The following is a 26,282-nucleotide window of genomic DNA, read 5'->3' on the forward strand; positions in this document are numbered from 1 at the left end:
AGCATTTATTGCCCATCCCTAGTTGCCCTTCAGAAGGTAGTGATGAGTTGCCTTCTTGAACCTCTGCAGTCCTTGAGTTGTAGGTACATCCCCTGTGCTGTCAGGGAAAGAGTTCCAGGATGTTGCCCCAGCAACAATGAAGGAAGTGCAATATATTTCCAAGTCCGTCTGGTGAGTGACTTGGAGGTGAACCTCCAGGTAGTGGGGTTCCCAGGTATCTGCTGTTCTTGTCCTTCTAGATATTAGTGGTCATGGGTTTGGAAGGTGCTGTCGGAGGAACCTTGGTCAGTTACTGCATCTTGTAGATGATACACACGGCTGCCACTGTTCGGCGGTGGCAGAGGGTGTGAATATTCGTGGAATGGGGAGCAGTCAAGCAGGCTGCTTTGTTCTGGATGGTGTACAGCAGCATCTTGAGTGTTGTTGGAGCTGCACTCAACCAGGCAAGTGGTGATTATTCTATTACACGCCTGACTTGTGCCTTGTATATGGTGGACACGCTTTGGGGGTCAGAGGTGCATGACTTGCTGTAGTCTTTGGCCTGCCCTGGTAACCCCAGTATTAATATGGCTGGTCCAGTTCAGTTTCTGATCAATGGTAACCCTCAGGATGTTGGTTGTGGAGGATTCAGCGATGCTAATGCCACTGAATGTCAAGGGGCGGTGGTTAGATCCTCCTTTGTGGGAGATGGTCATTGCCTGACACTTGTGTAGCACAAATATAACTTGCCACTTCTCAGCCCACATCTGGATACTGTCCAGGTAATGCTGCATTTGGACATGGACTGCTTCATTCTATGAGGAGTCATGAATGGTCCTGAACAGTGGGGGGCTCGATGGAGGCCCCGATACGGGGGAACCATCGATTTGTACCAGGGAGCATTGATGGCAGATTTCTGGGCTGGCACAGGGCAGGGGCTGGGAGGTTGAGGGATCTGTTTGTGGAGGGGAGGTTCGCGAGCTTGGGGGAGTTAGAGGGGAAGTTTGGGCTCCCCCCGGGGAACATGTTTCGGTACATGCAGGTTAGGGCATTTGCCAGGCGACAGATGGAGGGGTTCCCCTTGTTGCCCCCACGTGGGGTACGGGACAGGGTGCTCTCGGGGGTGTGGGTTGGAGGAGGGAGGATTTCGGACATATACCGGGTAATGCAGGAGGTAGACGAGGCCTCAGTGGAGGAACTGAAGGGTAAATGGGAAGAGGAGCTGGGTGAGGAGATTGAGGAGGGGACGTGGGCGGATGCCCTGGAGAGAGTGAATTCCTCCTCTTCCTGTGTGAGGCTTAGCCTCATACAGTTCAAGGTGCTGCATAGGGCCCACATGACTGGGTCGAGGGTGAGTAGGCTTTTCAGGGGCGAGGACAGGTGTGCTAGGTGCTCGGGGAGCCCAGCGAACCACGCCCATATGTTTTGGGCGTGCCCAGCGTTGGGGGAGTTTTGGAAGGGGGTAGCAAGGACGGTGTCGAGGGTGGTGGGATCCAGGGTCGAGCCAGTCTGGGGGCTCGCGATATTTGGGGTTGCAGTGGAGCCGGGAGTGCAGGAGGCGATAGAGGCCAGTGTTCTGGCCAGTGCGTCCCTAGTAGCCCGGCGGAGGATCTTGCTCCAATGGAAGGATGCGAGGCCCCAAGCGTGGAGGCCTGGATCAATGATATGGCGGGGTTCATTAAATTGGAGAAGGTGAAATTTGCCGAGATGATCAGTACAAGGGTTTTTCAGGCGGTGGCAGCCTTTCCTGGACTTCCTGGCGGAACGGTAGACCCGGGGAGGGGGGGGGGGGGGGGGGGGGGGGGGGGGGGATTTGGATTGGGGGGAGGGAGAACTGTCTACATGGGTCTGTGGGGTGTGGCGGGTGCTATCTCTTTCCCTTTTGTTGTTTGGGTGATCTTTTTTTTCTTTTTCCTTTTGTTTGAAGTTGCTCTTGAAGTTGGGGGGGTATTGTTCTTGGGGTGTTATCGCGGTTGTTTGTTAATAGAGTTAAGATGTTTATATTTTGTAAAAATTTCAATAAAAATTATTTTTTTAAAAATGAATGGTCCTGAACATTGTGCAGTCATTCGCAAACATCCGTACTTCTCACCTTGTGATGAAAGGGAGGTCATTGATGAAGCAGCTCAAGAAGGTTGGGCCTAGGAGTGTGCCTTGAGGCACTCCTGGAGCTGAGATGATTGACATCCAACCACCACAACCATCTTCTTTTGTGCCAGGTATGACTACAACCAGCGGGGAGTTTTCCCCAATTCCCATTGACTCCAGTTTAGCTGGGGCTCCTTGATGCCATACTTGGACAAATGCTGCCTTGATGCCAAGGACTGTCACTCTCACCTCACCTCTGGCATTCAGCTCTTTCGTCCATGTTTGAACCAAGGCCATAATGAGGTCAGGGGCTGAGTGACCCTGGCGGAACCCAAACTGAGCATCCGTGAGCAGGTCATTGCTGAGAAAGTGCTATTTGATTGCACTGTTGATTACTCCTTCCGTCACTTTGCTGATGATGGGAATAAACTGATAGGGAAGGAATTGGCTGGGTTGAATTATGTCCTGTTTACTGTCCCCTTAAATGTCAGCCATCTCCTGGGGAAAGCAGCCCTTTAATTGTGAACATTAGGAAAGAGACGATCCTTTTAGCCAGAAAATAAATGTATCAAGCTGAGGGAGCAAAGGATGTCAATGTCTTTAAGAGAGAGAGAGAGAGAGACCTGGGCCAAGCTTTGCAGAGTCTGCACCCTCCCTGGATTCACTTCCTTTCTCTACAGTTATTGCAAGTCACAAATTGAAGGTCAAAATGGAAAAAGGGGAGAAAAGAAAGTGTTTTACTCACAGATGTTGGAGACAGGAGTCTGTGTGCAGCTCAAACTCATTCAGGGTTGGAGGAACAACAGCTTTGCTCGGCACAAACCTCCACGTCCAGCTTCCGCATTGAGACAATGGGGGAGCGCTGATTGGCGGAGAAGCAGGGTCCTTCCGGTCCTCCAATCTTCCCATTGGTCAAAGCTCAGCAGTGTCAGCAGAGGTGAGCTCCCTCTGCACATGCGCAGAGTCCCCTCTCCCTGAGACATGCCTCAGTCCGGGGTCGGGGGGAGAGGGAATCATCGGTCGCCGGAACTGTCAGCCGGTTGCCTGGAAACCTTGTCTCGAGGATGCGTAGGGGAGGGGGAAAAATGTACGGGGGCGGAGCTCCGTATCCGCGCGCGGGGCGAGTGCACTCAAATGCAGTGACGTCACTGCGGAACGGATTTATTCCTATTGGCTGATTTAGGACGAGCTCCTTTGTGATGTCACAATGTGGAGGTTGGACAATGAGTTTCAGACTAAAACTTCCTCCTCTGGGCAACATCTGGGAGCAAATCAATGTCTCCCCCTTTCAGAAGGTCATCAGATATAGGAGCTGAACCCTCCAACCCGATTAAAAATTTGTCCAACTCCTCCGTAAATTTACTCACTGTGCCAGCTCCACCGCACTCTGGGGTTGTGAATTCCGCAGATTCACAGCCCTTTGAAGAAGCAGCTTCTCCTCACCTCTGTTCTGAATTTGCTACCTCTTATCTGAAGACTATTCCTCTCGTTCTCAAATGCCCACAAGAGGCAGCAGCCGCTCCAAGTCTACTTTATCTTTCCATTTTACATAGATTTCCATCGAACATGCTGTGCAGAAGGAGGCCATTCGGCCCATCGAGTCTGCACCGACCCACATTAAGCCCTCACTTGCACCGACCCACATTAAGCCCTCACTTCCACCCTATCCCCATAACCCAATAACCCCTTCTAAACTTTTTGGTCACTAAGGGCAATTTATCACGGCCAATCCACCTAACCTGCACGTCTTTGGACTGTGGGAGGAAACCAGAGCACCCGGAGGAAACCCACGCAGACATGGGAAGAACGTGCAAACTCAGCAGACAGTGACCCAGCGGGGAATCGAACCTGGGACCTGGCGCTGTGAAGCCACAGTGCTGTCCACTTGTGCTACCGTGCTACCCAATAAGAAGGCGGATGTTCTGCGAGGTGATAGGGACTTGTTTGTTTTTGGTGTCAGTGAGAAGATGAATAGCAGAGGATGGCTTTGATCCATCGACTTCTGGGTTATGGACCCAGCACTCTTCCGCTGCGCCACTCTGCTTGTGGTTCTTTTCTCATTCTTGGGGGGGGGGGGGGGGGGGGGAGGGTGGTGACTTGCAGCAACTGAAGAGAAAGGAAGTGAATCCAGTCTGTGTGTTGCCCACATTTTGAGTTCAGTAATATAGACATATTTCTGTCTGGCAGTCTGCATGGAGAATCTCAGGCCTCTGTCCAGGACGGGAAGCAGTGAGCATGGATCTGCCAATCAGCCTGAATCAGCACCTTCAGAATTGGGAGGGTGAATATTACAAACAGCAGAGTGAGAATGGAGGGAGAGTGTGTTGGATGGCGATTTACAGCTTTTGAGGAATGAGAGAGGAAAGAATATTTCATAGGAACTAGAATTGTCTGTTCTTAATTTCCATTTGTTTTACAGGATATTAGATAATTTACCGAAAAAAAGACTTCAGGATTTGGAAGAGTCACTTAGTTATGGGCGGCATGGTGGCACGGTGGTTAGCACTGTTGCTCACAGCTCCAGGGTGCCAGGTTCGATTCCCGGCTTGGGTCACTGTGCGGAGTCTGCATGTTCTCCTCGTGTCTGCGTGGATTTCCTCCGGGTGCTCCGGTTTCCTCCCACAAGTCCCGAAAGGCATGCTGATAGGTAATTTGGACATTCTGAATTTTCCCTCTGTACCCAAGCAGGCGGCGGAATGTGGCGACTAGGGGCTTTTCACAGTAATTTCATTGCAGTGTTAATGTAAGCCGACTTGTGACAATAAAGATTATTATTATTTATCAGGACCTGAATATCATCAGGAGAACCATCACTGCAAGATACTTCTGGGGTGAAGGTTTGCCAGTCAGGCAAAGGAATAGAATGGAAGTAAACACAAGAACAAAGAGTCACATTGGACTGGTTCCAGGAGAATTGAGCGGCAACTTCAGCGACGTAACCATGGAGTGTGGTTTTTTATTGTGTTAAAAATAAAAGGGCAATGTTCTATTTATAGTTTAAGGGATACGTTCCCTATAAAAATAGTGTTTAGGCATTGTTTCTAGTTTGTTGCAGTAAAAGTCATAAACTTGAAGTTTTTGTCTTATGATTCTTTAGTTTGTTCACTGGGTTTAGAATTTATCTTTTGAAGTTACTGATCTTTTCAGAGATCTTACGCAGTTGGTTTTAGAGCCACAAGTTTCAACTTTCTATTTAAGCCTCAGGCAACTTGCTGTCTCTCTGTTGCTCATGTCAATGACAGCCCAGTAACTGAGCTGAGGGCTGGAGATGCTGTGACCCCTTGTCGGAGCTGGAATCAGTAGAAAGAAGAACCATAGTTTCTGGTTGAGCTTTGTGTTAGCTGTCCGACCATGATGACCATATATAAATAGCTAACCAGGTAATATGCTGTGATGAGGGTTTAGAAACAGACCCTGGGTAGACGGGTTCACTGAAGCTGTGGGCTTGTCAGCTGTACAGTGAAACCAGGCATCCAACAGCCACAGAGACCTCTAATACTGGACACTTGTTTAACCCTGTTCTGTATCTACCTGATACTGGGGTTGTTATAATTAATCTGACCCTTAATTCATTTGATTCCAAAAGTGAATAACATTGATTCAAGTACAGTGATTACTCTGTTAATCTGTGAACAAAGTGGTGTCAGTTCATGCAGATCTCTGTCTGAACTCAATTTCATTACTTTTTTTTGTTACCGACGAGGGTCTCTCCCACTCTCTCTCTCCTCTCCCCTTTCTCCTGCCTCTCTGTCTCTGACGCTCCTCTCTCTGGTGCCTCTCTCTCCCTCTGCTGCTTCTCTTGCCGACTGCCTCTCCGTACTCTCTCTCCTGCCTCAGTCTCTGGTGCTCCTCTCTTCTCTTTGGTGCCTCTCTCTCACTCTCTCTTCAATGCTTAGGAAGGCAGGTGGGGGCAGAACGATGGCACAGTGATTAGCATTGCTGCCTCATGGCGCCGATGTTCCAGGTTTGATCCCGGCTCTGGGTCACTGTCTGTGTGGAGTTTATACATGAAATGAAACTGAAAAATGAAATTAAATGAAAACAAAAAATGAAATGAAATTCACCCTGGTTTGCGTGGGTTTTGACCCCACAACCCAAAGATGCGTAGGGTAGATGGATTGGCCACAATAAATTGCCCCTTAATTGGAAAAAATTAATTGGATACTCTACATTTATTCTTAAAAAAAGGAAGGCAGGTGGGATAGTTTCCTTTGGTAGCCGAGAGCCGAGAATATAAGAACAGGGAGATTGTGCTGGAACTGCATCAAACACCAGTTAGACCGCAGCCGGAGCACCATGGACAGTTCTGGTCACAACATTACAGGAAGGATGTGATCACACGAGAGAGGCTGCAGAGGAGATTTATGATGATGTTACCCAGGATGGAGAATTTTAACTATGAGGAAAGATTGAAGAGGCTGGGGTTGTTCTCATTGGAACAGAGGAGGCTGAGGGGAGATTGAATTGAGTTGTGTGTAATTCTGAGGGGCTCAGATAGAGTGAATATTTCCCTCAGCAGAGTCCAGCCACTGCAGTCAAACATGAAGTGGCTGGTGTGTCAGGAAGTGGGATGAGTGAGTGACTCTCTATCCGCACAGAGAACATGTCAACAGCAGCTCCCCAGTTTGAACTCGCTGGTGTGTCAACAGACTGGAGGATTGGCTGAATTCCATCCCACTCCTGGAACATTTTTCAATGTCCTCTCCCCAGTGCCAGCAGGCTGCCTGACTGAGAGAAGCTCTGTCCACAGACAGAGCAGATGAATGGCCTGTCGTTAATATCTTGATGCTGGTGTCATATTGATATTGTTCATTCCGGGGACTTCCGGTGACATTATGTCGGTGGATGTCACACGTTAGGTAGCTCCTGTGAGAGGCCCGGATTTTGGACTTTTATGCCCAGTTTAGGGAGTTTTTAGATGAGTTATTGTGGGAAGTCATAAGGAGGCTGACGAAGTCCCAGAGGAAAGGTGCTGGAAAGAAGGGGGTGAGCGAAGGTCCGCCGGCGAGTGCTGCTGTGAGTCCTGCAGGAAGGAAGATGGCGGGGGCTGGGTCGCCGGGTGGGGCCGCTCCCCTCACCGGGGAAACTCTGACCGAGGTGATGTCAGAGCTTCAGACATAAGTAGATATTACCCCTTTGAACTGAATTGGCCACATTCCTCTCGGAGGTCTGTTCTATTCTCTGAGCCATCACCCATTTGTCCCGGTTGATCCTCGGTTATCGCTGAAATGGAATCTTCAATGCTTGGTTCTTATTCTCCTTCTGACCCATGTCCCAGACAGGTCAAATTTACTCCACTTCGAAATGTCGAACGACATCTTTCTTCTAACCACAATCCGTTCTTCAGACATTGTGGTTAAAGGTTCTCAACTCAGGCTCTGCTCGGCATTTCATCGGTGGTTTGGGAGGCTCTGAAAGCAGTAGTAAGGGGGGAGGTGATCCTGTTTAAGGGCAAGGTGGATAGGAAGGAGAGGGAGGAACGGCAACAACTGATCGAAGAGATTTTCGAGGTGGATGGGAGGTAGGTGGGGACGCGGACCCAGGGCTCCTGGCAAAGAGGAAGGAGTTGCAGGCGAGGTTTGACATATTGTCCACAGGGAAAGCAGTGCGTAAGCTGAGAAGGATGAGTGGGGTTGTCTGAGTATGGGGGGGGGGGGGGGGGGGGGTAGGTCAGAGTGTAGGTCAGCTACGTAGGGAGGCCGCAGCAAGGGAGAGTTTGGTTGCGGCACAGGATGGAGGTGTTGGTGGTGGCTCCGGAACAGATTAATAAGGTGTTTGAGGAGTTCTACTTGGGACTGGTATAAGTCGGAGCCACCAGAGGAGGAGTGGGAGATGATGGAGTTTCTGGGTGGGTTTGAGTGCCCGAGATTGAGGGGGGTGGAGAGGGCAGGGTTGGAGGAGCTGATGGGGGTGGAGGAGGTGAAGGTGGTGATTGGGAGGATACAGGCAGGCAAGGCAGCGGGGCCAGATAGGTTCCCAGTTGAATTTTATAAAAGACTTAAGGATAGGCTGGCGCTTTTGATGGTTAATGTTCAAGTATGCAATGGAAAGTGTTGCCTTGCTGCAAATGATGGGGCAGGCGTCCATCTCCTTGTTGCTTCAGAAGGGCAAAGATGACTTCCGGTGGTGGCCATGGAGTGAGAGGTTGCTTATTTGGTAGCTCGCGCTCGTGGTGGACCTTTGGGACCTTTTCCCCCTGACTTATTGGGGATTTGATCGGCAAAGTTGGAGACTGGTGAGGTGGAGGAGAAGAATCCCCCACCAGTTTATGGAGTCGTGGACCAAAAGTGGTCTGAAAAGGAGACATTGTTGGGCAAAGAAGGTAGTGAAGACTGCCCAGGAAAACATGGCGGAGGCTCAGGGACTGGGATTGCCGGCCCAGTGATCAACGGAGTAGCTGGTGAAATTCCTTCAGCAGAGCTTCGCCAAGCAAAGACAAGAGTACCTGGACCCGATTAAGACGGGGATTGACCGGGTGGGGCAAAGATTGGAAGCCCAGGGACAGGCGATCCAGAAGGTGGAAGAGGCGGTGGCTGAGCACGAGGACCAGCTAACCGCGATGGCAGTGGAGCTGATGAGGGACCATCAGAAAAGGCTGCAAGAGAAGGTGGAGGATCTGGAGAACAGGTCACGCAGGTAGAACCTGAGGATCGTTGGCCTCTCGGAGGGCATTGAGGGATCGGACGCAGGGACAGACGTGGCGGGTATGTTCGAGAATCTGCTGGGGGAAGGTTTACTCGACCCTTGGAGGTGGACAGGGCGCACAGAGCGCTTGCAAGGAAGCCACGGATGAATGAGGCGCCGAGGGCGATGGTGGTCCGAATGCCCCGGTTCCTGGATAAGGAACAGATCTTGAGGTGGGCCAGGCAGCCGAGCTGCGGTAAATGGGAAAATAACAAACTGCACTTACCAGGACTTGGGTGCAGAACTGGCCAAAAGAAGGTCGAGATTCAACAAAGTTATAACGACCCTCTTTAAGAAAGGGGTGAAGTTCGGCATGTTGTAACCAGCTCGTTTGTGGGTTATTTATGAAGAGCAAGAACTTTATTCTGGATCGCCGGATGAGGCGAAGAACTTTGTTAAGGACAGGGGACTGGCAGGTGATGGAGGACATTGAACTTGGGGGCGAGTAATTCTGTACCGATGCTGCTAAATTTATTTTCTTTATGGGCTGTGAATGTCGTGTTTTCGTACCAATTTTTGGGCCGTTGTGCAGTTTTGTTGCGGGTTAACTTTGTTCCTGTGGGGCAGCACGGTGGCCTAGTGGTTAGCACAACCGCCTCACGTCGCTGAGGTCCAGGTTCGATCCCGGCTCTGGGTCACTGTCCGTGTGGAGTTTGCACATTCTCCCCGTGTCTGCGTGGGTTTCGCCCCCACAACCCAAAAATGTGCAGAGTAGGTGGATTGGCCGCACTAAATTACCCCTTAATTGGAAAAAATAATTGGGTAATCTAAATTTTTTTTAAAAACTTTGTTCCTGTGGGGGAGATGGTGGGAGAAATTTTCTTCTTTGTGTTGGTTGGGAATTGTTATGTTTTGCATCTGTCTGTTCGAGCGAGGGAGGGGGGGTCAATGGGGGCAGGCTGCCTGGCATGATGGGCGGGGGTTCCCAGGCTAGCTGGGTGGGCTGGCTCAGTGGGGGCCGAGCAGGTGACTAGTTTGGTATGGGGGGGGGGGGGGGGGGGGGTTGAGATTGCTGTTTTGTTAATGTGGGGGGCGGGGCGGGGGAATTGTTCTGCTGACAGGGGAGGGACTGGCATTGGGAGACAAATTGGAGGTCGATGACGGTGGGCACCCGAGGGTGGGCCTGGGGAGGCGGGGACTCAGGCTGGAGGCTGGCCGAGGAAGGGTGATGGTTGCTCGGCAGTGGGTGAGGGTGGCAAGGGGGGGCAGTGCCCCCCGGCCAGGCAGATCACATGGAACGTGAGAGGTGCTGACTGGGCCGGTCAAGAGGGCTCGTGTGTTCGTGCATTTGAGGAGGTTGAAGGCGGACGTGGCAATGTTACAAGAGACACACCTGAGGGTAGTGGATCAGACTTGGCTGAGGAACGGGTGGGACGGGCAGATATTTCATTCGGGGCTCGACTCTTAAACAAGGGGGGTTGCGATCTTTTTTTAAATATAAATTTCGAGTTCCCAATTCATTATTCTCCAATTAAGGGGTAATTTAGTGCGGCCAATCCACCTAACCTGCACATCTTTGGGTTGTGAGGGTGAAACCCACGCAGACATGGGGAGAAAGTGCAAACCCCACACGGACAGTGACCCAGGGCCGGGATTCGAACCCGGGTCCTCAGCGCCGTAGTCCCAGTGCTAACCACTGTGCCACATGCCGCCCCTCAGGGGGCTGCGATCTTGATTAATAAGCGGGTGTTATTTGAGGCAGGGAATATAATGGCGGACTCAGGGAGTAGGAATATCATGGTGAGTGGGAAGCTGGAGGGGATGCTGGTGGTATGAGTGAATATTCACGCACCAAATTGGGATGACGCGGAGTTTATGAGGTGGGTGTTGGGGAAGATTCCGGACCTGGATTCGCACAAGCTGATCATGGGGGGATGGGGGACACTTCAATACGGTTAGCGATCAGAGGTTGGATCAGTCGAGTTCAAGGACAGGGAGGGTGTGAGTTGCGGGAAAGGAGCTAAAGAGGTTTATGGAACAGATGGGGGGGGGGGGGGGGGGGGTGCCCTGTGGAGGTTTGGACAGCCGAGAGCGAAGGAGTTTTCTTTTTTTCCCCACATGCACAAAGTGTATTCCCGGATTGATTTTTTTCATTTTGAACAAGGCTTTGCTGGCGGGGGTGATAGATACCAAGTATTCGGCGATTGTTGTGTCGCACCCTGCCCCACACTGGGTGGATCTACGGGTGAGCAAGGAGTAAGGTCAGCGACTGCAATGGAGATTGGATGTAGGACTGTTTGTGGACGAGGGGGTGTGCGGGCGGGTGAGGGAGGCCATCCAGAATTATTTGGAGATAAATGACACGGGAGGTTTCAGCAGCAACGGTTTGGGAAGCGCTGAAGGCGGTGGTTAGGGGGGAGCTAATTTGGATACGGGCTCATAGGGAGAAGGTGTAGCGGGTAAAGATGAATAGACTGGTTAGGGAAATACTCCAGGTGGACAGAAGGTATTCTGAAGCCCCGGAGGCAGGGTTCTTGAAGGAGCAGCAGAAGTTGCAGATGGAGTTTGGTCTGTTACCCACAGGGGAGGCAGTGGGGCAGCTGAGGAAGGCGAGGGGGGCGGTTTCTGAGTATGGGGAGAAGGCCAGTAGGATGCTAGCACACCAGCTAAAGAAGAGGGAGGTGGCCAGGGAGATAGGAAGAGTGAAGGACAGAGGGGGGAACACGATCTTGGACTCAGCGGGGATGAATGGGGGGTGTGAGGAGTTTTCTCGTCGGTTGTATGAGTCGGAACCCCCAGCTAGGGTGGAGGGGATGAGGCAGTTTTTGGAAGGGTTGAAGTTTGTGAAGATGCAGGAGGGGTTAGTTGAGGGGTTGGGAGCCCCGATCGGGATTGTAGAAGTAATAGAGGGAATGGAGGCCATGCAGTAGAACACAGGGTCATTATATACAGCCTCTGTTGCTTGAGTGAAAACAATCCGAGTTTATCCAACCTCTCCTCATAGCTAATACCCTCCAGGCCAGGCAACATCCTGGTAAACCTCCTCTGTAATCTCTCCAAAGCCTCCACATCCTTTTGGTAATGTGGTGACCAGAATTGTCGGCAATATTCCAAGTGTGGCCTAACAAAGGTTCTGTACAGCTGCAGCATGACTTGCCAATTTTTATACTCAATGCCCCGACCAATGAAGACAAGCATGCCGTCTGCCTCCTTAGCGACCTTATCCACCTGCATTGCCACTTTCAGTGATATGTTTATTGTAATTTCCCAATCTACCCCAGACAACTTGCCCCTCAAACCATGACAGTTTCCTTCTGCGAGAAACACCCAGATAAATTAGACAAAAGAACCCTGTAACCACCATAGCCCATCTTCATGGCAATGTGGCTGCTTTGGGAACTAAATATCTTCCAACGTGCAAACACCTTTTCATTCTGTGCCCCTCGTCAAACTTGGAACCAGGTAATTGCAACGAGGCTCAGAAATGGTCAGCCCACCGGAGGCAGATGTGTCAGACCGGCCAGTCCAGCAGAAAGAAACCCTCCAATCATCAGCATTCACCAGATGTCAGAATGAACAAAATGCAGTCCTGGATGTCAGTGAGAGCAGAAACAATAACAACAGAGCCAACATCTGGAATTTATTGTGAACTTGTTGCAGTCACAACAGGTGTGATGAATCACAAAACCCCGCCCCACATTGAGAGCAGATGAATGGTCTCTCCCCAGAATTAACTCACTAGTGTCTCCGTAGTTAGGACGGATCATTGAATGTCTCCCCTGCTCAGAGCAAGTGAACGGTTTCTTCCAGGTGTGAACTCGCTAGTTTTCCCGCAGGGTGCTGGGATATCTGTATCCCTTCTCCCACTAAGAGCAGGTTAACGTCTTCTTCCCAGTGTGAACTCGCTGGTGTATCCGCAGGTCAGATGATTGAGTGAATCCCTTCCCACACTGAGAGCAGGTGAACGGCCTCTCCCCTGTGTGAACTCGCTGGTGTCTCTGCAGGTGGGATAACCAAGTGAATCCCTTCCCACACTGAGAGCAGGTGAACGGCTTCTCCCCAGTGTGAACTTGCAGGTGTGCCTGCAGGTTGGATAACCGAGTGAATCCCTTCCCACACTGAGAGCAGGTGAACGGACTCTGCCCAGTGTGAACTCGCTGATGTATCTGCAGGTCAGATGATTGAGTGAATCCCTTCCTACACTGAGAGCAGGTGAATGGCCTCTCCCCAGTGTGAACTCGCTGGTGTATCCGGAGGCTCGAGGAAGTAGTGAATCCCTTCTCACACTGAGAGCAGGTGAACGGCCTTTCCCCAGTGTGAACTCGCTGGTGCGTCTGCAGGTCGGATAACTGAGTGAATCCCTTCCCACACACAGAACAAGTGAACGGCCTCTCCCCAGTGTGAATGCGTCGATGAATCTCCAGCTGAGATGGGGCCCTGAATCCCTTCCCACAGTCCCCACATTTCCACGGTTTCTTCAGGGTGGGGGTGTCCTCGTGTCTCCCCAGGTTTGTCAATCAGTTCAGGCCTCGTCCACACACACAACACGTGTACGGTCTGTCCCCGCTGTGAATGGTGTGATGTTTTTTCAGGCTGTGTCACTGGTTAAAGCTTTTTCCACAGGCAGTGCTCTGTAACAGTCTCACACGTGTGTGTGTGTGTCTCTCAGTGCTTTTCCAGTCACACTGATGTTTAAAATCTTTTGAAGCTGACAGAAAAGACAAACATTTCTCCTTCTAGATTCAAAGGCCGATGATATTTAGTTCCAAGGAATTGAGAGACTCAGTCAGATTGAGACGTGACGTTTGAGATTTCTGTCTGTAATTCCTCCTCTTCTAAGTCCCTGTAAAAACAATTTATAAAAGACATCACTGTGAGTACAGGAAAGAAATTCAGAACAGACAATTCTAGTTTCTCTGAAACATTCTTTCCTCTCTCATTCCCCAAAAGCTGTAAATCTCCATCCCACACACTCTCCCTCCATTCTCACTCTGCTGTATCTAATATTCACCCTCCCAATTCACCTGAAGGTGCTGATTCAGGCTGATTGACAGATCCATGCTCACTGCTTTCTGTCCTGGACACAGAGACCATAACAAATAGGAGCTGCAGTTGGCCATTCGGCCCATCGAGCCTGCTCGTCTATTCTGTGGGATCATTGGTTATTGACCAGAGGCTGAGTGTGCTGACTAAATATCTGTGAGCTCATGAGGCAGAGCTGTTGAACCATGAAGAGGTTCAATGATCCAGAGGAGAGAATCATGAACATTGAGCAAGATGCCTCCTCGGCGGAGGCAAGAATTGAATCCTTTTAAAACCGGCCGAGTGGCATGGCCGAGGAGGTCCTGGAGAACTTGGAGAACCAAGGGTCAGAGAAAGAACATCCGAGTCATCAGCCTGCCAGAAGGTGTGGAGGGTGAGGCTCCCGTTAAGTTCTTCGAGGACCGGCTGCCACTTTTTCTCAAGCTGGATGTGACGCCTGGGTGTTTCAAATTAGAAAGGGCATCGGATCCTGTCTTTGAGGCTGACGGATAGTTTTGATCGCAGGACTGTAATCATTCACTTCCACAACTTGAAAGATCACCAGAGGGTCCTGGAGACGAGTACGGTGAGCTGAGACCTGGCTCCCACATCTCACCTACAGTGAATTATATCGCTTTATCCTGTGACCCTAAAAATTGTATCCGACAAGTCCGTCAAGTCTTTCAATAATCCGACTACTGCCTTGGCCTTTGCTAAATTGGATGGGCAGCACAAGTGGATAGCACTGTGGCCTCACAGCGGCAGGGTCCCAGGTTCGATTCCCCACTGGGTCACAGTCTGTGCAGACTCCGCACATTCTCCCCGTGTCTGCGTGGGTTTCCTCCGGGTGCTCCGGTTTCCTCCCACAGTCCAAAGACATGCAAGTTAGGTGGATTGGCCACGATAAATTTGCCCTTAGTGACCAAAAAAAAAGTTCAGGAGGTGTTATTGGATTATGGGGATAGGGTGGAAATTAGGGCTTAGGTCGGTCGTGCAGACTCGATGGGCTGAATGGCCTCTTTCTGCACTGCATGTTCTATGTGCTAAATCCTTGAAGGGCAAGGATTGGAGTAATGATTTGCAGCTCAGACTAACTCAGGCTCTAATCCGAACTCTTTCCCTATCATGGTGTTGTTGCCTGAAATTGTTACCTTTTATCCTGTTGAAGGGAGTTGTTATTCCGTGAGCTCCGATTAAATGCCTTCTTCTTCTCCTCGAGTGTTCCAGGGACTCATAGTATTTAATCTCCATTATGGTAGATGTGTCGTGTGCTTATTATCCGTTGTCTTTCTTCTATTATCCGAGCGTTAATCATGGCAGAACCGAGTGGTGCCATTGCCGAAGGGTGGTTCCAGTGTACTAAAGTGGATTGGTCACACTAAATTGCCCCTTAGTGTCCAAGATGTTTAGGTTAGGTGGCTTGACCATGATCAATGCACCGGGTTACGAGAATAGGATGGGGAGTGGGCTTCAGTGAAGTGTTCTTTCTGAGGCTCAGTGCAGACTTGAGGGGTGAATGGCCTTCTGCACTATAAGAGTTCTATGTCATCCATGCTGTGTTATTCATTTTCATTTGTGTATGCAGTTAGTCTGTTTGTCATATTTTACAAACTGAATTGTTATCCTCTGTTTTTATATAATCTTACCCTCTTTCCCCACTCACGACATTAACCTGTTAACTGGTTGTTCAATTGATCTGGCATTTCATCTTGAGGCTCTGGTCCCTCAAATATCCTGTTCCAAATTAATTCTGCAATGTGTTGCTTGTATTTATGTTGGCAATATTTCTTGTTCCACTCTGTGCCCATTTTCCACCACTTTTTCTGTTACTCTGCTGTACACATTGTTTAAAGAATGATTTAAAATATAACAACTTATTAAAAATCTGTCCACCTCATCCATGAATATATTCAATGACCCCCATATCCCACTCGTCCCTGTGGAAGAGAAATCCACAGACTAATAACCCTCTGAGGGAAGAGATGACTGGAAATATATAACATAGCGACAGTACAATATTACACAACTAGAAATAATAATGAATGTACTTTATTACAGAATCATAAATATCTAACCTGTACCATATAACAACACGAGGCATATCTCTGTCCGATATTAATTTACTGTCTTCTTAAATGTCAGCATCTCCTGGCGTAACCAGCCCTTTAATTGTGAACATTAGGAAAGAGACCATTATTTTAGCCAGACAAATAAATGTGTCAAGCTGAGGGAGCAAAGGATGTCAATGTCTTTAAGAGAGAGAGACCTGGGCCAAACTTTCCAGAGTCTGCACCCTCCCTAAATTCACTTCCTTTCCCTTCAGTTGCTGCAAGTGACCGATTGAAGGTGAGAATGAGAAGGAAATGGAAAGGGGGAGAAAGAAAGCGTTTTACTCACAGATGTTGGAGACAGGAGGAGTTTTCAGTCTGTGTGAGGTCCCAGGTTCCCTCCTTGTCCAGCTTCCGCATTCAGACAACAGGGAGCTGATTGGATAATGGAAGTGAGTCCTTCCGATTCACCAACTTTCCCATTGGTCGACAATTTTCCTGCGCACGCAGAGGAATCCGCGGTGACGTCTCAGGGTTCCAGTGCGCAGGCCTGGCACGCGGACACAGCAGCTCCGCCCCACTCATTGTTTCCCCTCCAGACAAGGTTTTCAGGCAACCGGCTGACACCTCCGGCCAGAGCGAGAAGCCTCTCAGTGATTTCCCCTCCCCCATCCCGGGACTGCGCATGTCCAAGAGAGACGGGATGCTGCGCATGTGCGAGAGAAAGCCCGGCTCCTGACCGTCCTGGTGAGGTATTGACCAATGGGAAGAGTTAGGACCGGAAGAACTCTTCTCCTCCAGCCAATCAGCGTGGGCTTTGTGTGAATGAAGACTGAGACTGACACTTCCTCCTGTCTCCAACATCAGTGAGTAAAACACTTTCTTTTCTCCCCCTTTCCATTTCTTTTCTCATTCTCACCTTCAGTTGGTCACTTGCAGCAACTGAAGGGAAAGGAAGTGAATCCAGGGAGGGTGCAGACTCTGGAAAGCTTGGCCCAAGTATTCTCTCTTAAAGACATTGAGAAGTCTTAGAACAGAAGGTTAATGTCCAACAGGTTTGTTTTGAATCACTAGCTTTCTCTCCTTCCCTTCACCTGAGGAAGGAGCAGTGCTCTGATAGCTAGTAATTTGAAATAAACCTGTTGGACTTTAACCTGGTCTTGCAAGGCTTCTTACTCTGCTCATCTCAGTCCAATGCCGGCATCTCCACATCATGGCTTAAAGACATTGCCATCCTTTGCTCCCTCAGTTTGACACATTTATTTGTCTAGCCAAAAGGATGGTCTCTTTCCCAATGTTGACAATTAAAGGGCTGGCTTCCCCACGAGATAGCTAACATTTAAAGGGACAGTAAATAAATATTAGGCAGTGGGTGGCATGGTTAATCACTGTTGCTTTACTGCACCGAGAACACGACTTCGATCCAGGTCACTGTCTGTGTTGAGTTTGCACATTCTCCCTGTGTCTGCGTGGATCACATCCCCACAACCACAAGATGTGAAGGGTAGGTGGATTGGCCACGCCAAATTCCATTTTAATTGGAAAAAAAGAATTGGGTATTCTAAATTTACTTTTAAAAAGAAAAAAATTAAAATCAGGCAGATATGTCCAGTGTAATTAAGTACATTTATTATTGTTTCTAGTTGTGCCATAATGTATGCAGTTACATTGTATATTTCCAGTCATCTCTTTCTTCAGAGGGTTATTAGTGTCTGGATTTCTCTTCCACAGGGACCAGTGGGGTCTGAGGGACATTGAATATATTCAAGGATGAGTTAGCTAGATTTTTAATTGACAAGGGAGTTGAGGGTTATGGGCAACAAGTAGGAAAATGGAGAGAAAGCGGAGATAAGGAGGGATTTCTTCACTGGAGGATGTGGTCAAGATCTGGAATTCTCTACCCCAGAGGACTGTGGAACCTCAGTCATCAAGTATTTTCAAGAAAGAGATTGATAGGCTTCTAGATATTGAACATATCGATGGGAGATAGTGTGGCAAAATGGTGCTTAGGTAGATTGGCCAATTAGCTCATTTAATGGTTGAGCAGGTTCTATGGGCTGAATGGCTGACTGCAGCTCCTATTTGTTATCATCTGTGTTCTTACAGGAAGTGATGACCATGGATCTGCCAATCAGCCTGAATCAGCATCTGGCGGAGAATTGGGAGGGTGAATATTAGATACAGCAGAGTGAGAATGGAGGGAGAGTGTGTGGGATGGTGATTTACAACATTTGGGGAATGAGAGAGGAAGGAACGTTCCAGAGAAACTAGAATTGTCTGTTCTGAATTTCTATCCTCTACTGACAGTGATATTTTTTGTAAATTGTTTTTCCAGGATATTAGAAGAGGAGGAATCACAGACAAGTCTCAATCTGACAGTCACTCGATTCTTCGGGATCTGAATACCATCGGTCTGACGTTCTATAGGCTTCAAAATATTTTAAACATCAGTGTGACTGGAAAAGAACCAAGAGACACACACACTCGAGTGAGTGTGTTCCAGAGCACTGACTGTGGAAAGAGCCTTAACCAGTTACACAGTCTGAAAGAAGCAGGGGGAGAGACCGTACATGTGGGTTCTGTGTTGTCAAGGCTTCAGCTGATTGTCCAACCCGGAGAGACACAAAGATTCGAAACATGGACAGACCGTGGAAATGTGGGGATTGTGGGAAGGGATACGGAGCCCCATCTGCACTAGAGGCTCATCGGCGCATTCACACTGGGGAGAGGCCATTCAGCTGCTCTCGGTGTGGAAAGTCATTCACTCAGTTCTCCCACCTGCGGACACACCAGCGATTTCACACTGGGGAGAGGCCATTTACGTGCTCCCAGTGTGGGAAGGGATTCAGTGATTCCTCCACCCTGCACAGACATCAGGCAGTTCACACTGGGGAGAAGCCGTTCACCTGCGCTCAGTGTGGGAAGGGATTCACTCAGCTATTCCCGCTGCAGACACACCAGCGAGTTCACACTGGGGAAAAGCCGTTCTCCTGCTCTCAATGTGGGAAGGGATTCAGATATTCATCCAACCTGCAGGCACACCAGAGAGTTCACACTGGGGAGAGGCCATTCAACTGCTCTCAGTGTGGGAAGGGATTTACTCAGTTGTCCAACCTGGAGACACACCTGAGAGTTCACACTGGGGAGAAGCCATTCACCTGTTCTCAGTGTGGAAAGGCATTCAGTGTTTTATCCAGCCTTCAAAGACATCAACAGGTTCACACTGAGGAGAAGCCGTTCACCTGCTCTCAGTGTGGGAAGGGATTCATTCAGCAATCCAACCTGCAGAGACACCAGCAAATTCACACTGGGGAGAGGCTGTTCACCTGCTCTCAGTGTGGGAAGGGATTTTGTGTTTCATCACATCTGCTGAGACACCAACAAGTTCACAATTGATGACAGGTTGGAATCTGCGGTTATTGTTTCTCCTCTCAATTACCTCGAGGACTGTATTTTGTTCATTCTGGTAGTTGGTCAGTGGGGATTGTTGGAGGGTTTCTTTCTGCTGGACACTCCGGTTTCACAACTTTGCCTCCAGTGGGTTGATGATTTTCAAAACTTGTGAATACCTGGCTTTGAATTGCACAATAAAAGGATCACAGAGTGAAAGGGCTTTTGGAAATTCAAAAATATGTAATTTCCATTTCTGTTTGGAATCCCCCAATCATGCCATGTTGCCATGAAGATGGGTTGTGGTGGTTATGTGGCTCTTTTGTTTAATGTATCTTGATGCTTCTCACAGAAGAACACTATTAGGGTATGAGGGGCAAGTTGTCTGAGGTGGACGGGGAAACTGATGGGAGATAGTGAATAGATAATAGTTAATTATTACATATTACAAGGGCCAGTTAGCTCAGTTGGCTGGATGGCTGGTTTGTGATGCGGAGCGACTCCAACAACATGGATTCAACTCCCATATCGGCGGAGGTTATCCATGAACCTTGCCCCTCAACTGAGGTGTGGTGACCCTCAGGTTAAATCACCACCAGTCAGCTCTCTCTCTCTCTCAAAGGGGAAAGCAGCCTATGGTCCTCTGGGCCATTGGTGACATTCATTTATTTTAAAAATAAATTTAGAGTACCTAATTTGTTTTTTCCAATTAAGTGGCAATTTGGCGTGGCCAATTTACCTCCTCTGCAAATCTTTTTGGGTTGTGGGAGTGAGACCCAGGCAGACACTGGGAGAATGTTCAAAGGTGACTTTCATTTCACATGAATGCAACAAATATAGATTATTTTTTAAATAATATTTTATTGAGGTATTTGAAAGTTTTTTATAACAGTAACATTAACAATCACATCAAGATGGTAAAATAAACATTTCTCCCCCCCCCCCCCCCCCCCAGCCCAATCTTCACACACCCCAACTATATAACAACAATACCCCCCCACCCCGACCCCCGCTTGGAATATTGCATTTGCTGACATTTTAATTTTCCCCGAGAAAGTCGACAAACGGCTGCCACCTCCGGGTGAACCCGACCATTGACCCTCTTAAGGCAAACTTTATTTTCTCGAGACTGAGAAACCCAGCCATGTCACTAACCCAGGCCTCTACACTCGGGGGCTTTGAGTCCGTCCACATTAATAAGATCCGTCTCCGGGCTACCAGGGAGGCAAAGGCCAAGATGTCGGCCTCTTTCGCCCCTGAACTCCTGGAACTTCCGACACTCTAAAGATCGCTACCTCCGGACTCGGCACCACCCGTGTTTTTAGCACCGTGGATATTGCCTTAGCAAAACTCTGCCAAAACCCTCTGAGCTTCGGGCATGCCCAAAACATGTGGATATGATTTGCTGGGCTTCCTGCGCACCTCACACACTTGTGGAGTATCGGGCCAGTGAGAACGACAGAGGTGCCGTTACCAATGCTCCCAGACTGGTGTATTTACATGACGCCGCCTCCATCTGCTCCCAGGCTGACCCCTCCCCCACTACCTAATCATGGCTCTATTAGTCACCCAGTAGTAATTGCAGAAGTTCGGCAACACCAACCAACCACCCCCCCCCCCCCCCCCCCCCCCCCCCCCCCCCCCCCCCCCCCCGCCCCCGGACTGCGCTCCAGCAACACTTTCTTCACTCGCAGGGATTTAATTACAGGCTCCTTTCGTGTTTGCTCTGGAGAGACAGACGATTAGAGGACAGATGTCAGAACCTCGAACGTTTCATGAGACGGAACAACCTGTGAATTTATGGGCTGCCAGAAAACTCAGCAGGTGGGACATTATCCGTTGGGTCGAAAGCTTTCTCAAGAACCTGCTTAAACTCCCGATCGATTTCCCACTACAACTAGAGTGGGCTCACAGGTCACTGTAACAAAAGCCGTCAGATGCTAATTCACCCCCGAGATCATTTGTGGTGAAATTTCTCAGCTCCAGATGAAACAGTTAAATTAATTGTGTACTCTAAATTTTTTTTTTAAATGTGAAAGGGTGACATTACCCCATTAAGAGAAAAAAGATGCTCTGACAGTTGAAACATCTAAGCTGCAAAACTGCATTTTTACCAGAAACACATTTGCCAGACAGAGACCACAGTAAGCTGGGCAGATCCTGGGCAAACCTGGTATTCTTTTCCTCTCGTGCATTAGGCTAAATTTCACCTTAACTGGAAAAAAATAATTAGGTCCTCTAAATTTATATTTTAAAAAGCAAGCCCTGGCCTGAATGGCCACATAAACAAATTATATAAGACCGTTAAAGACATACATCCACCTTTACTTCAGCAGGCCTATCGTCACTCATTAGAAACTGGATCATTGGCTCCTTCATCGAGAGATGCAATTATAATGGCCATTCATGAGGAGGGGAGAGACCCAACAGAGTGTGGGTCACATCGCCCCATATCATAACTTAATTGTATCCTGAAGGTTCTAACATCGATACTGGCCCATAGAGTAAACAGGATAATAACTGAGGTTATACACCCACTGGCCCATAGAGTAAACAGGATAATAACTGAGGCTATACACCCACTGGCCCATAGAGTAAACAGGATAATAACTGAGGCTATACACCCACTGGCCCATAGAGTAAACAGGATAATAACTGAGGTTATCCACCCACTGGCTCACAGAGTAAACAGGATAATAACTGAGGTTATCCACCCACTGGCTCACAGAGTAAACAGGATAATAACTGAGGTTAGACACCCAGACCAAACTGGATTGATAACGGGTGTTACTCTGGAGACCATCTCCACAGGCTCCTTAACATCATGACTCATGCCCAAAGGAATAGAGTTGAGGCCATGATCTTATCTTTAGACCCTGAAAAGACATTTGATCGAATATTATGGGTGGACCTATTTCAGACTTTCCACCAGCCTGGAGTTTGGTCTCAACTTTGTGAGATGGGTCCAGATCCTCTATTCAAACTCACGGGCCTCTGTTCGTGTGAACAGTCATATTCCTGAACATAGAACATAGAACAGTACAGCACAGAACAGGCCCTTCGGCCCTCGATGTTGTGCCAAACAATGATCACCCTACTTTAAACCCACGTAACCCGTATACCCGTAACCCAACAATCCCCCCATTAACCTTACACTACGGGCAATTTAGCATGGCCAATCCACCTAACCCGCACATCTTTGGACTGTGGGAGGAAACCGGAGCACCCGGAGGAAACCCACGCACACACAGGGAGGACGTGCAGACTCCACACAGACAGTGACCCAGCCGGGAATCGAACCTGGGACCCTGGAGCTGTGAAGCATTGATGCTAACCACCATGCTACCGTGAGGCCCCCGTCTTTGGGCTGGAGAGGGGGACAAGATCGGGTTGGCCTCTGTCCCCCTCTTCTGCTCACTTATGTATAGAACCCCGAGCCCAAATGGTGAGAGACAAGACGGACATACAGATGTTCTAGCTGGAGAAGAAAAGCACAAGTTGTCATTCTATGCTGATGACGTCCTGCGATACTTATCAGATCCTGCAACATCCATATTTTCTCTGAGAGTATTTAAAAGGTAGGCTGTGACTCGGGTTATAAAGTTAATGTTAAAAAAATTGAAGCAATGGAAATAGGTGGACAAATCCCAACCATCTTGAGACACAAAGTGCCTTTAAATGGCTCAGTCGGGCACTAAATATCTCAGTATTCTTGTCCCACCAACAATCGATAGAATATATGGAGCAAATTACACTCACATCATTAACCGTATGAAGAGTGATCTAGATGGATGGCTGAGGCAATCCCTCTCTCTGTTAGGGCGGATTGAAGCACGGTAGCACGATACCGATGACAGCACGGTAGCATTGTGGATAGCACAATCGCTTCACAGCTCCAGGGTCCCAGGTTCGATTCCGGCTTGGGTCACTGTCTGTGTGGAGTCTGCACATCCTTCCCGTGTGTGCGTGGGTTTCCTCCGGGTGCTCCGGTTTCCTCCCACAGTCCAAAGATGTGCGGGTTAGGTGGATTGGCCATGATAAATTGCCCTTAGTGTCCAAAATTGCCCTTAGTGTTGGGTGGGGTTACTGAGTTATGGCGATAGGGTGGAGGTGTTGACCTTGGGTAAGGGGTAGGGTGCTCTTTCCAAGAGCCGGTGCAGACTCGATGGGCCGAATGGCCTCCTTCTGCACTGTAAATTCTATGTAAGTTATTCGGATGAATGTCCTGCCCAGATTGTTGTCCCTGTTCCAGATGTTCCCTGTTCAGATTCCAGTATCTACATTCAATTTGCTACATTGTCTGATCTCCCATTTCTGGGCAGCTGAACTATAATCTGTGACAACTTGGTTAACAGACAGAGTAGACACACGGTGGCTGAACCTGGAGAAACCTGCGTCACAACTTCCATTAACAGCGCTGCCATTTCTGGGTAACAGCATAAAGGATTGCAGAATGAGTGAATGTCAGATTGATGAACAATATTTGGAAAGAAATTCAGAAATCATTCAATTTACCTGGTTCAATTTCGACTCTGACCACCATTGGTACTATAAAATATTTAATACTCGCTATGCATAATAAGGACTCTGATCATAAGAAATGGTCTGAATATTGCCTCACCTTCACCAGATATTTCAGCAGATATTCCAAAATCTTCTGAGCAGATCAGAGGGGAATTTGGCCTTCCAAATACTAACATTTTTCGCATACGTACTGATACAACATTTTCTTTGCAAACATAAAGGGGGCAATTTCATGGAAAAAAACAGAGTCCCATTTTGGGCATGTTTAACAGGATGGTTTCCAGTGCTTGCAGCGGTTAAACTGCAACAGGAGTTACCAGTGGAAGACTGGGATCAAACTTGTCCCGAGACCAATCTCGTCACCGACCCAAATATCCGGAGGGAATAGAAATGGAAGCTCATTCCGAGCTACTTCAGAACACCACATATTACTGTAAGAATTGGTTCCTCCTCTACAAGTAGTTGCTGGAAAGACTGCAGGAAATCATTACTTCCACACATTCTGATTGTGGCCAAATTTGAGAGAGATTGGGATAAGATATTCCGCCCATTGGCTGAGGTGTTGCACATGGACATCCCACAGATCCCCCTCCAGCTGCTCTGTGAGGTACAATTCCAGAAGGGATGGAAAGAAGAAAACAATACAATCTTTTACAGATTTTGCTGTCATGAAGGGTGTTGTCCTCAAATAGCTGAAACCCATTCCCCCAACCTGTGAAACTTGGTGATCCGAAGTCAGAGAGCGATTTGAGATGGACAGAATCCCGCATGCATTCTGCTCCCAGAGCCAAACATTATTTCAAAGGTGGCTGCCAGTAACAGGAATATTCTTCACATGAACTAAACCACAAAGAGCCCTCCCACGCCCAACCCAACCCCACTCATTGTATACATTTTATTGGCCTTTTTTAAAACCGTGTTTTCCCATATATTTCTGTGGTCATTTTTCACTGGTGCTCTATGTAAGGAAGCAACTTTTATACGGACCAGTTATCATCATTAAATTCTTGTTCATCTGCTGTATTGACACCTGTCTGTACGTGCAACTTGATTCTCCAAACTAAAAGTGTCTTTGTTATATTGTGTCTTTTATATTTCTGTCAACAATGATTGATGTGGACAATTCGAACCATTTTAACCTTTTGTTTCTGTCTGCCGTGAGAAAATAAAAATAAAGAGTTTTTCAAAAAGCACTCCATTGGCTGTAAAGCACTTTGGGACATCCTGTGGTTGTGGAAGGCGCTATAGAAATGAAAGTTTATAAATTGAAGATTTCTGTTATCTGATCTTGTTATCTGGAACTTAATTGATTTCAGCCACCCGTAACTTACCATTTAATAAATTCACTTTGGGTCAGACAAGACTTTAACCAATTAAGACAAGGCAGAATTCTCTGGATGGTACATTTAAAAAGAAGTTTATTAAATGAAAAAGGTTCACTGATCAACTTTAAGGCATTGACTTTTACAACTTCATGCGGGTGATCAGTCTGTAGCAGCGTAACCCTCTCTGGCTCCTTCTTTGACAGTAATTCTTGTGGAATTCAGCCTCGGGAGTCTGGCTCCTTCTTTGACAGTAATTTCCTTGGAATCCGGCCTCAGGAATCTTCAGTACTTGGCCAGCAAGGAAGACCTTCAGAACGACTACTTTTATCCCCAAAGTGACTATTACCTCACATCAGAGTTGGGCCTGTTGTAACATGACAATTGGTCAATTTGGTCACTGGATTAATTTAATTGGATCCCCAATTACTGACACCACCTTCTCTCATTATCTCAGACAGAATACAATAGAACTGTTTCATACTATCCCTTTATCTGATTCTGTACAATCCCCTTATTCATACGGTTTCAAATGTTGAGGCTAATCAGAGCTTGAAGGTCTCTCTGGCTAGTACATTTATCTTCATTGCACATTTAAAAATTTTTTTTAGAGTATCCAATTCTTTTTTCCAATTAAGGGACAATTTAGCGTGGCTAATCCACCTACCCTGCACATCTTTTGTGTTGTGGGGGTGAGACCCATGCAGACAGTGACCCGGAGCGTGGATCGAACCCGTGTCTTCAGCACTGTGAGGCAGTAGTGCTAACCACTGCATCACCATGACACCCACTTCATTGCACATTCTTTACATACACAGCAATTAAGGTTTTATATGTTTACAGTAAATAAAACTCAGTCTTTTACGATAATTACTGATTCATTAATTGCAGTTCAATTAAGGCTCAGTACTTATTCAATCATCTGTTACTGACGGGTAGCTAATTAGTACAGTAATCTTTAATTAATATATTTAGTTACTACACGATCCACTGATTCAAAAAGACAAGTCTGGAAGACAATAGCTTTCTTTCTTACTCATCATGATCGGATTGAATTATCAGCTTTATACTTGATTCCAGATTGGTCAAAACATGTGTAGTTGATCAAAATAATAAAATTAATTCTTAGTTTAAACAATTTATGTTGCTCTGCAGCTTATTCAAGCATTTAGGTTGATACAGTGTTACTTTTGAAATAAAGTTCCTGTCACATATTAGAGTTTAAAATGGCTTCCTTGACCTTGTTATTTATAATGTTCAGAGTCAGCATGGGCATAAGGGGTTA

The 26,282-nt window shown here is 47.9% G+C and overlaps 2 protein-coding genes and 1 long non-coding RNA gene across 3 annotated transcripts in view; 2 read left to right on the top strand and 1 right to left on the bottom strand.

Moving 5' to 3' along the window:
• The first annotated feature begins 4,654 nt into the window (after positions 1-4,654).
• On the top strand, positions 4,655-5,138 carry LOC119951275. The gene is made up of 2 exons (XR_005457576.1): positions 4,655-4,714; positions 4,853-5,138. It is a non-coding gene; the product is annotated as an uncharacterized LOC119951275 (long non-coding RNA).
• A 7,173-nt stretch (positions 5,139-12,311) lies between these two features.
• LOC119951602 (oocyte zinc finger protein XlCOF6-like) overlaps positions 12,312-26,282 on the bottom strand; it is a 40,379-nt gene continuing 26,408 nt past the window's right edge. Inside the window, exon 6 of the mRNA XM_038774783.1 lies at positions 12,312-13,205. Coding sequence (XP_038630711.1) covers positions 12,558-13,205 — 648 coding nt within the window. The 3' untranslated portion in view covers positions 12,312-12,557. The remainder of the gene's footprint in view (positions 13,206-26,282) is intronic.
• LOC119951240 (zinc finger protein 239-like) lies at positions 16,475-19,795 on the top strand. The gene is made up of 2 exons (XM_038774292.1): positions 16,475-16,627; positions 18,097-19,795. The coding sequence occupies exon 2, from the start codon at positions 18,399-18,401 to the stop codon at positions 19,155-19,157; it is 759 nt and encodes a 252-aa protein (XP_038630220.1). The 5' UTR covers positions 16,475-16,627; positions 18,097-18,398; the 3' UTR covers positions 19,158-19,795.

Source organism: Scyliorhinus canicula, chromosome 17 (assembly GCF_902713615.1).
Source record: "Scyliorhinus canicula chromosome 17, sScyCan1.1, whole genome shotgun sequence".
Classification (NCBI taxonomy): domain Eukaryota; kingdom Metazoa; phylum Chordata; class Chondrichthyes; order Carcharhiniformes; family Scyliorhinidae; genus Scyliorhinus; species Scyliorhinus canicula.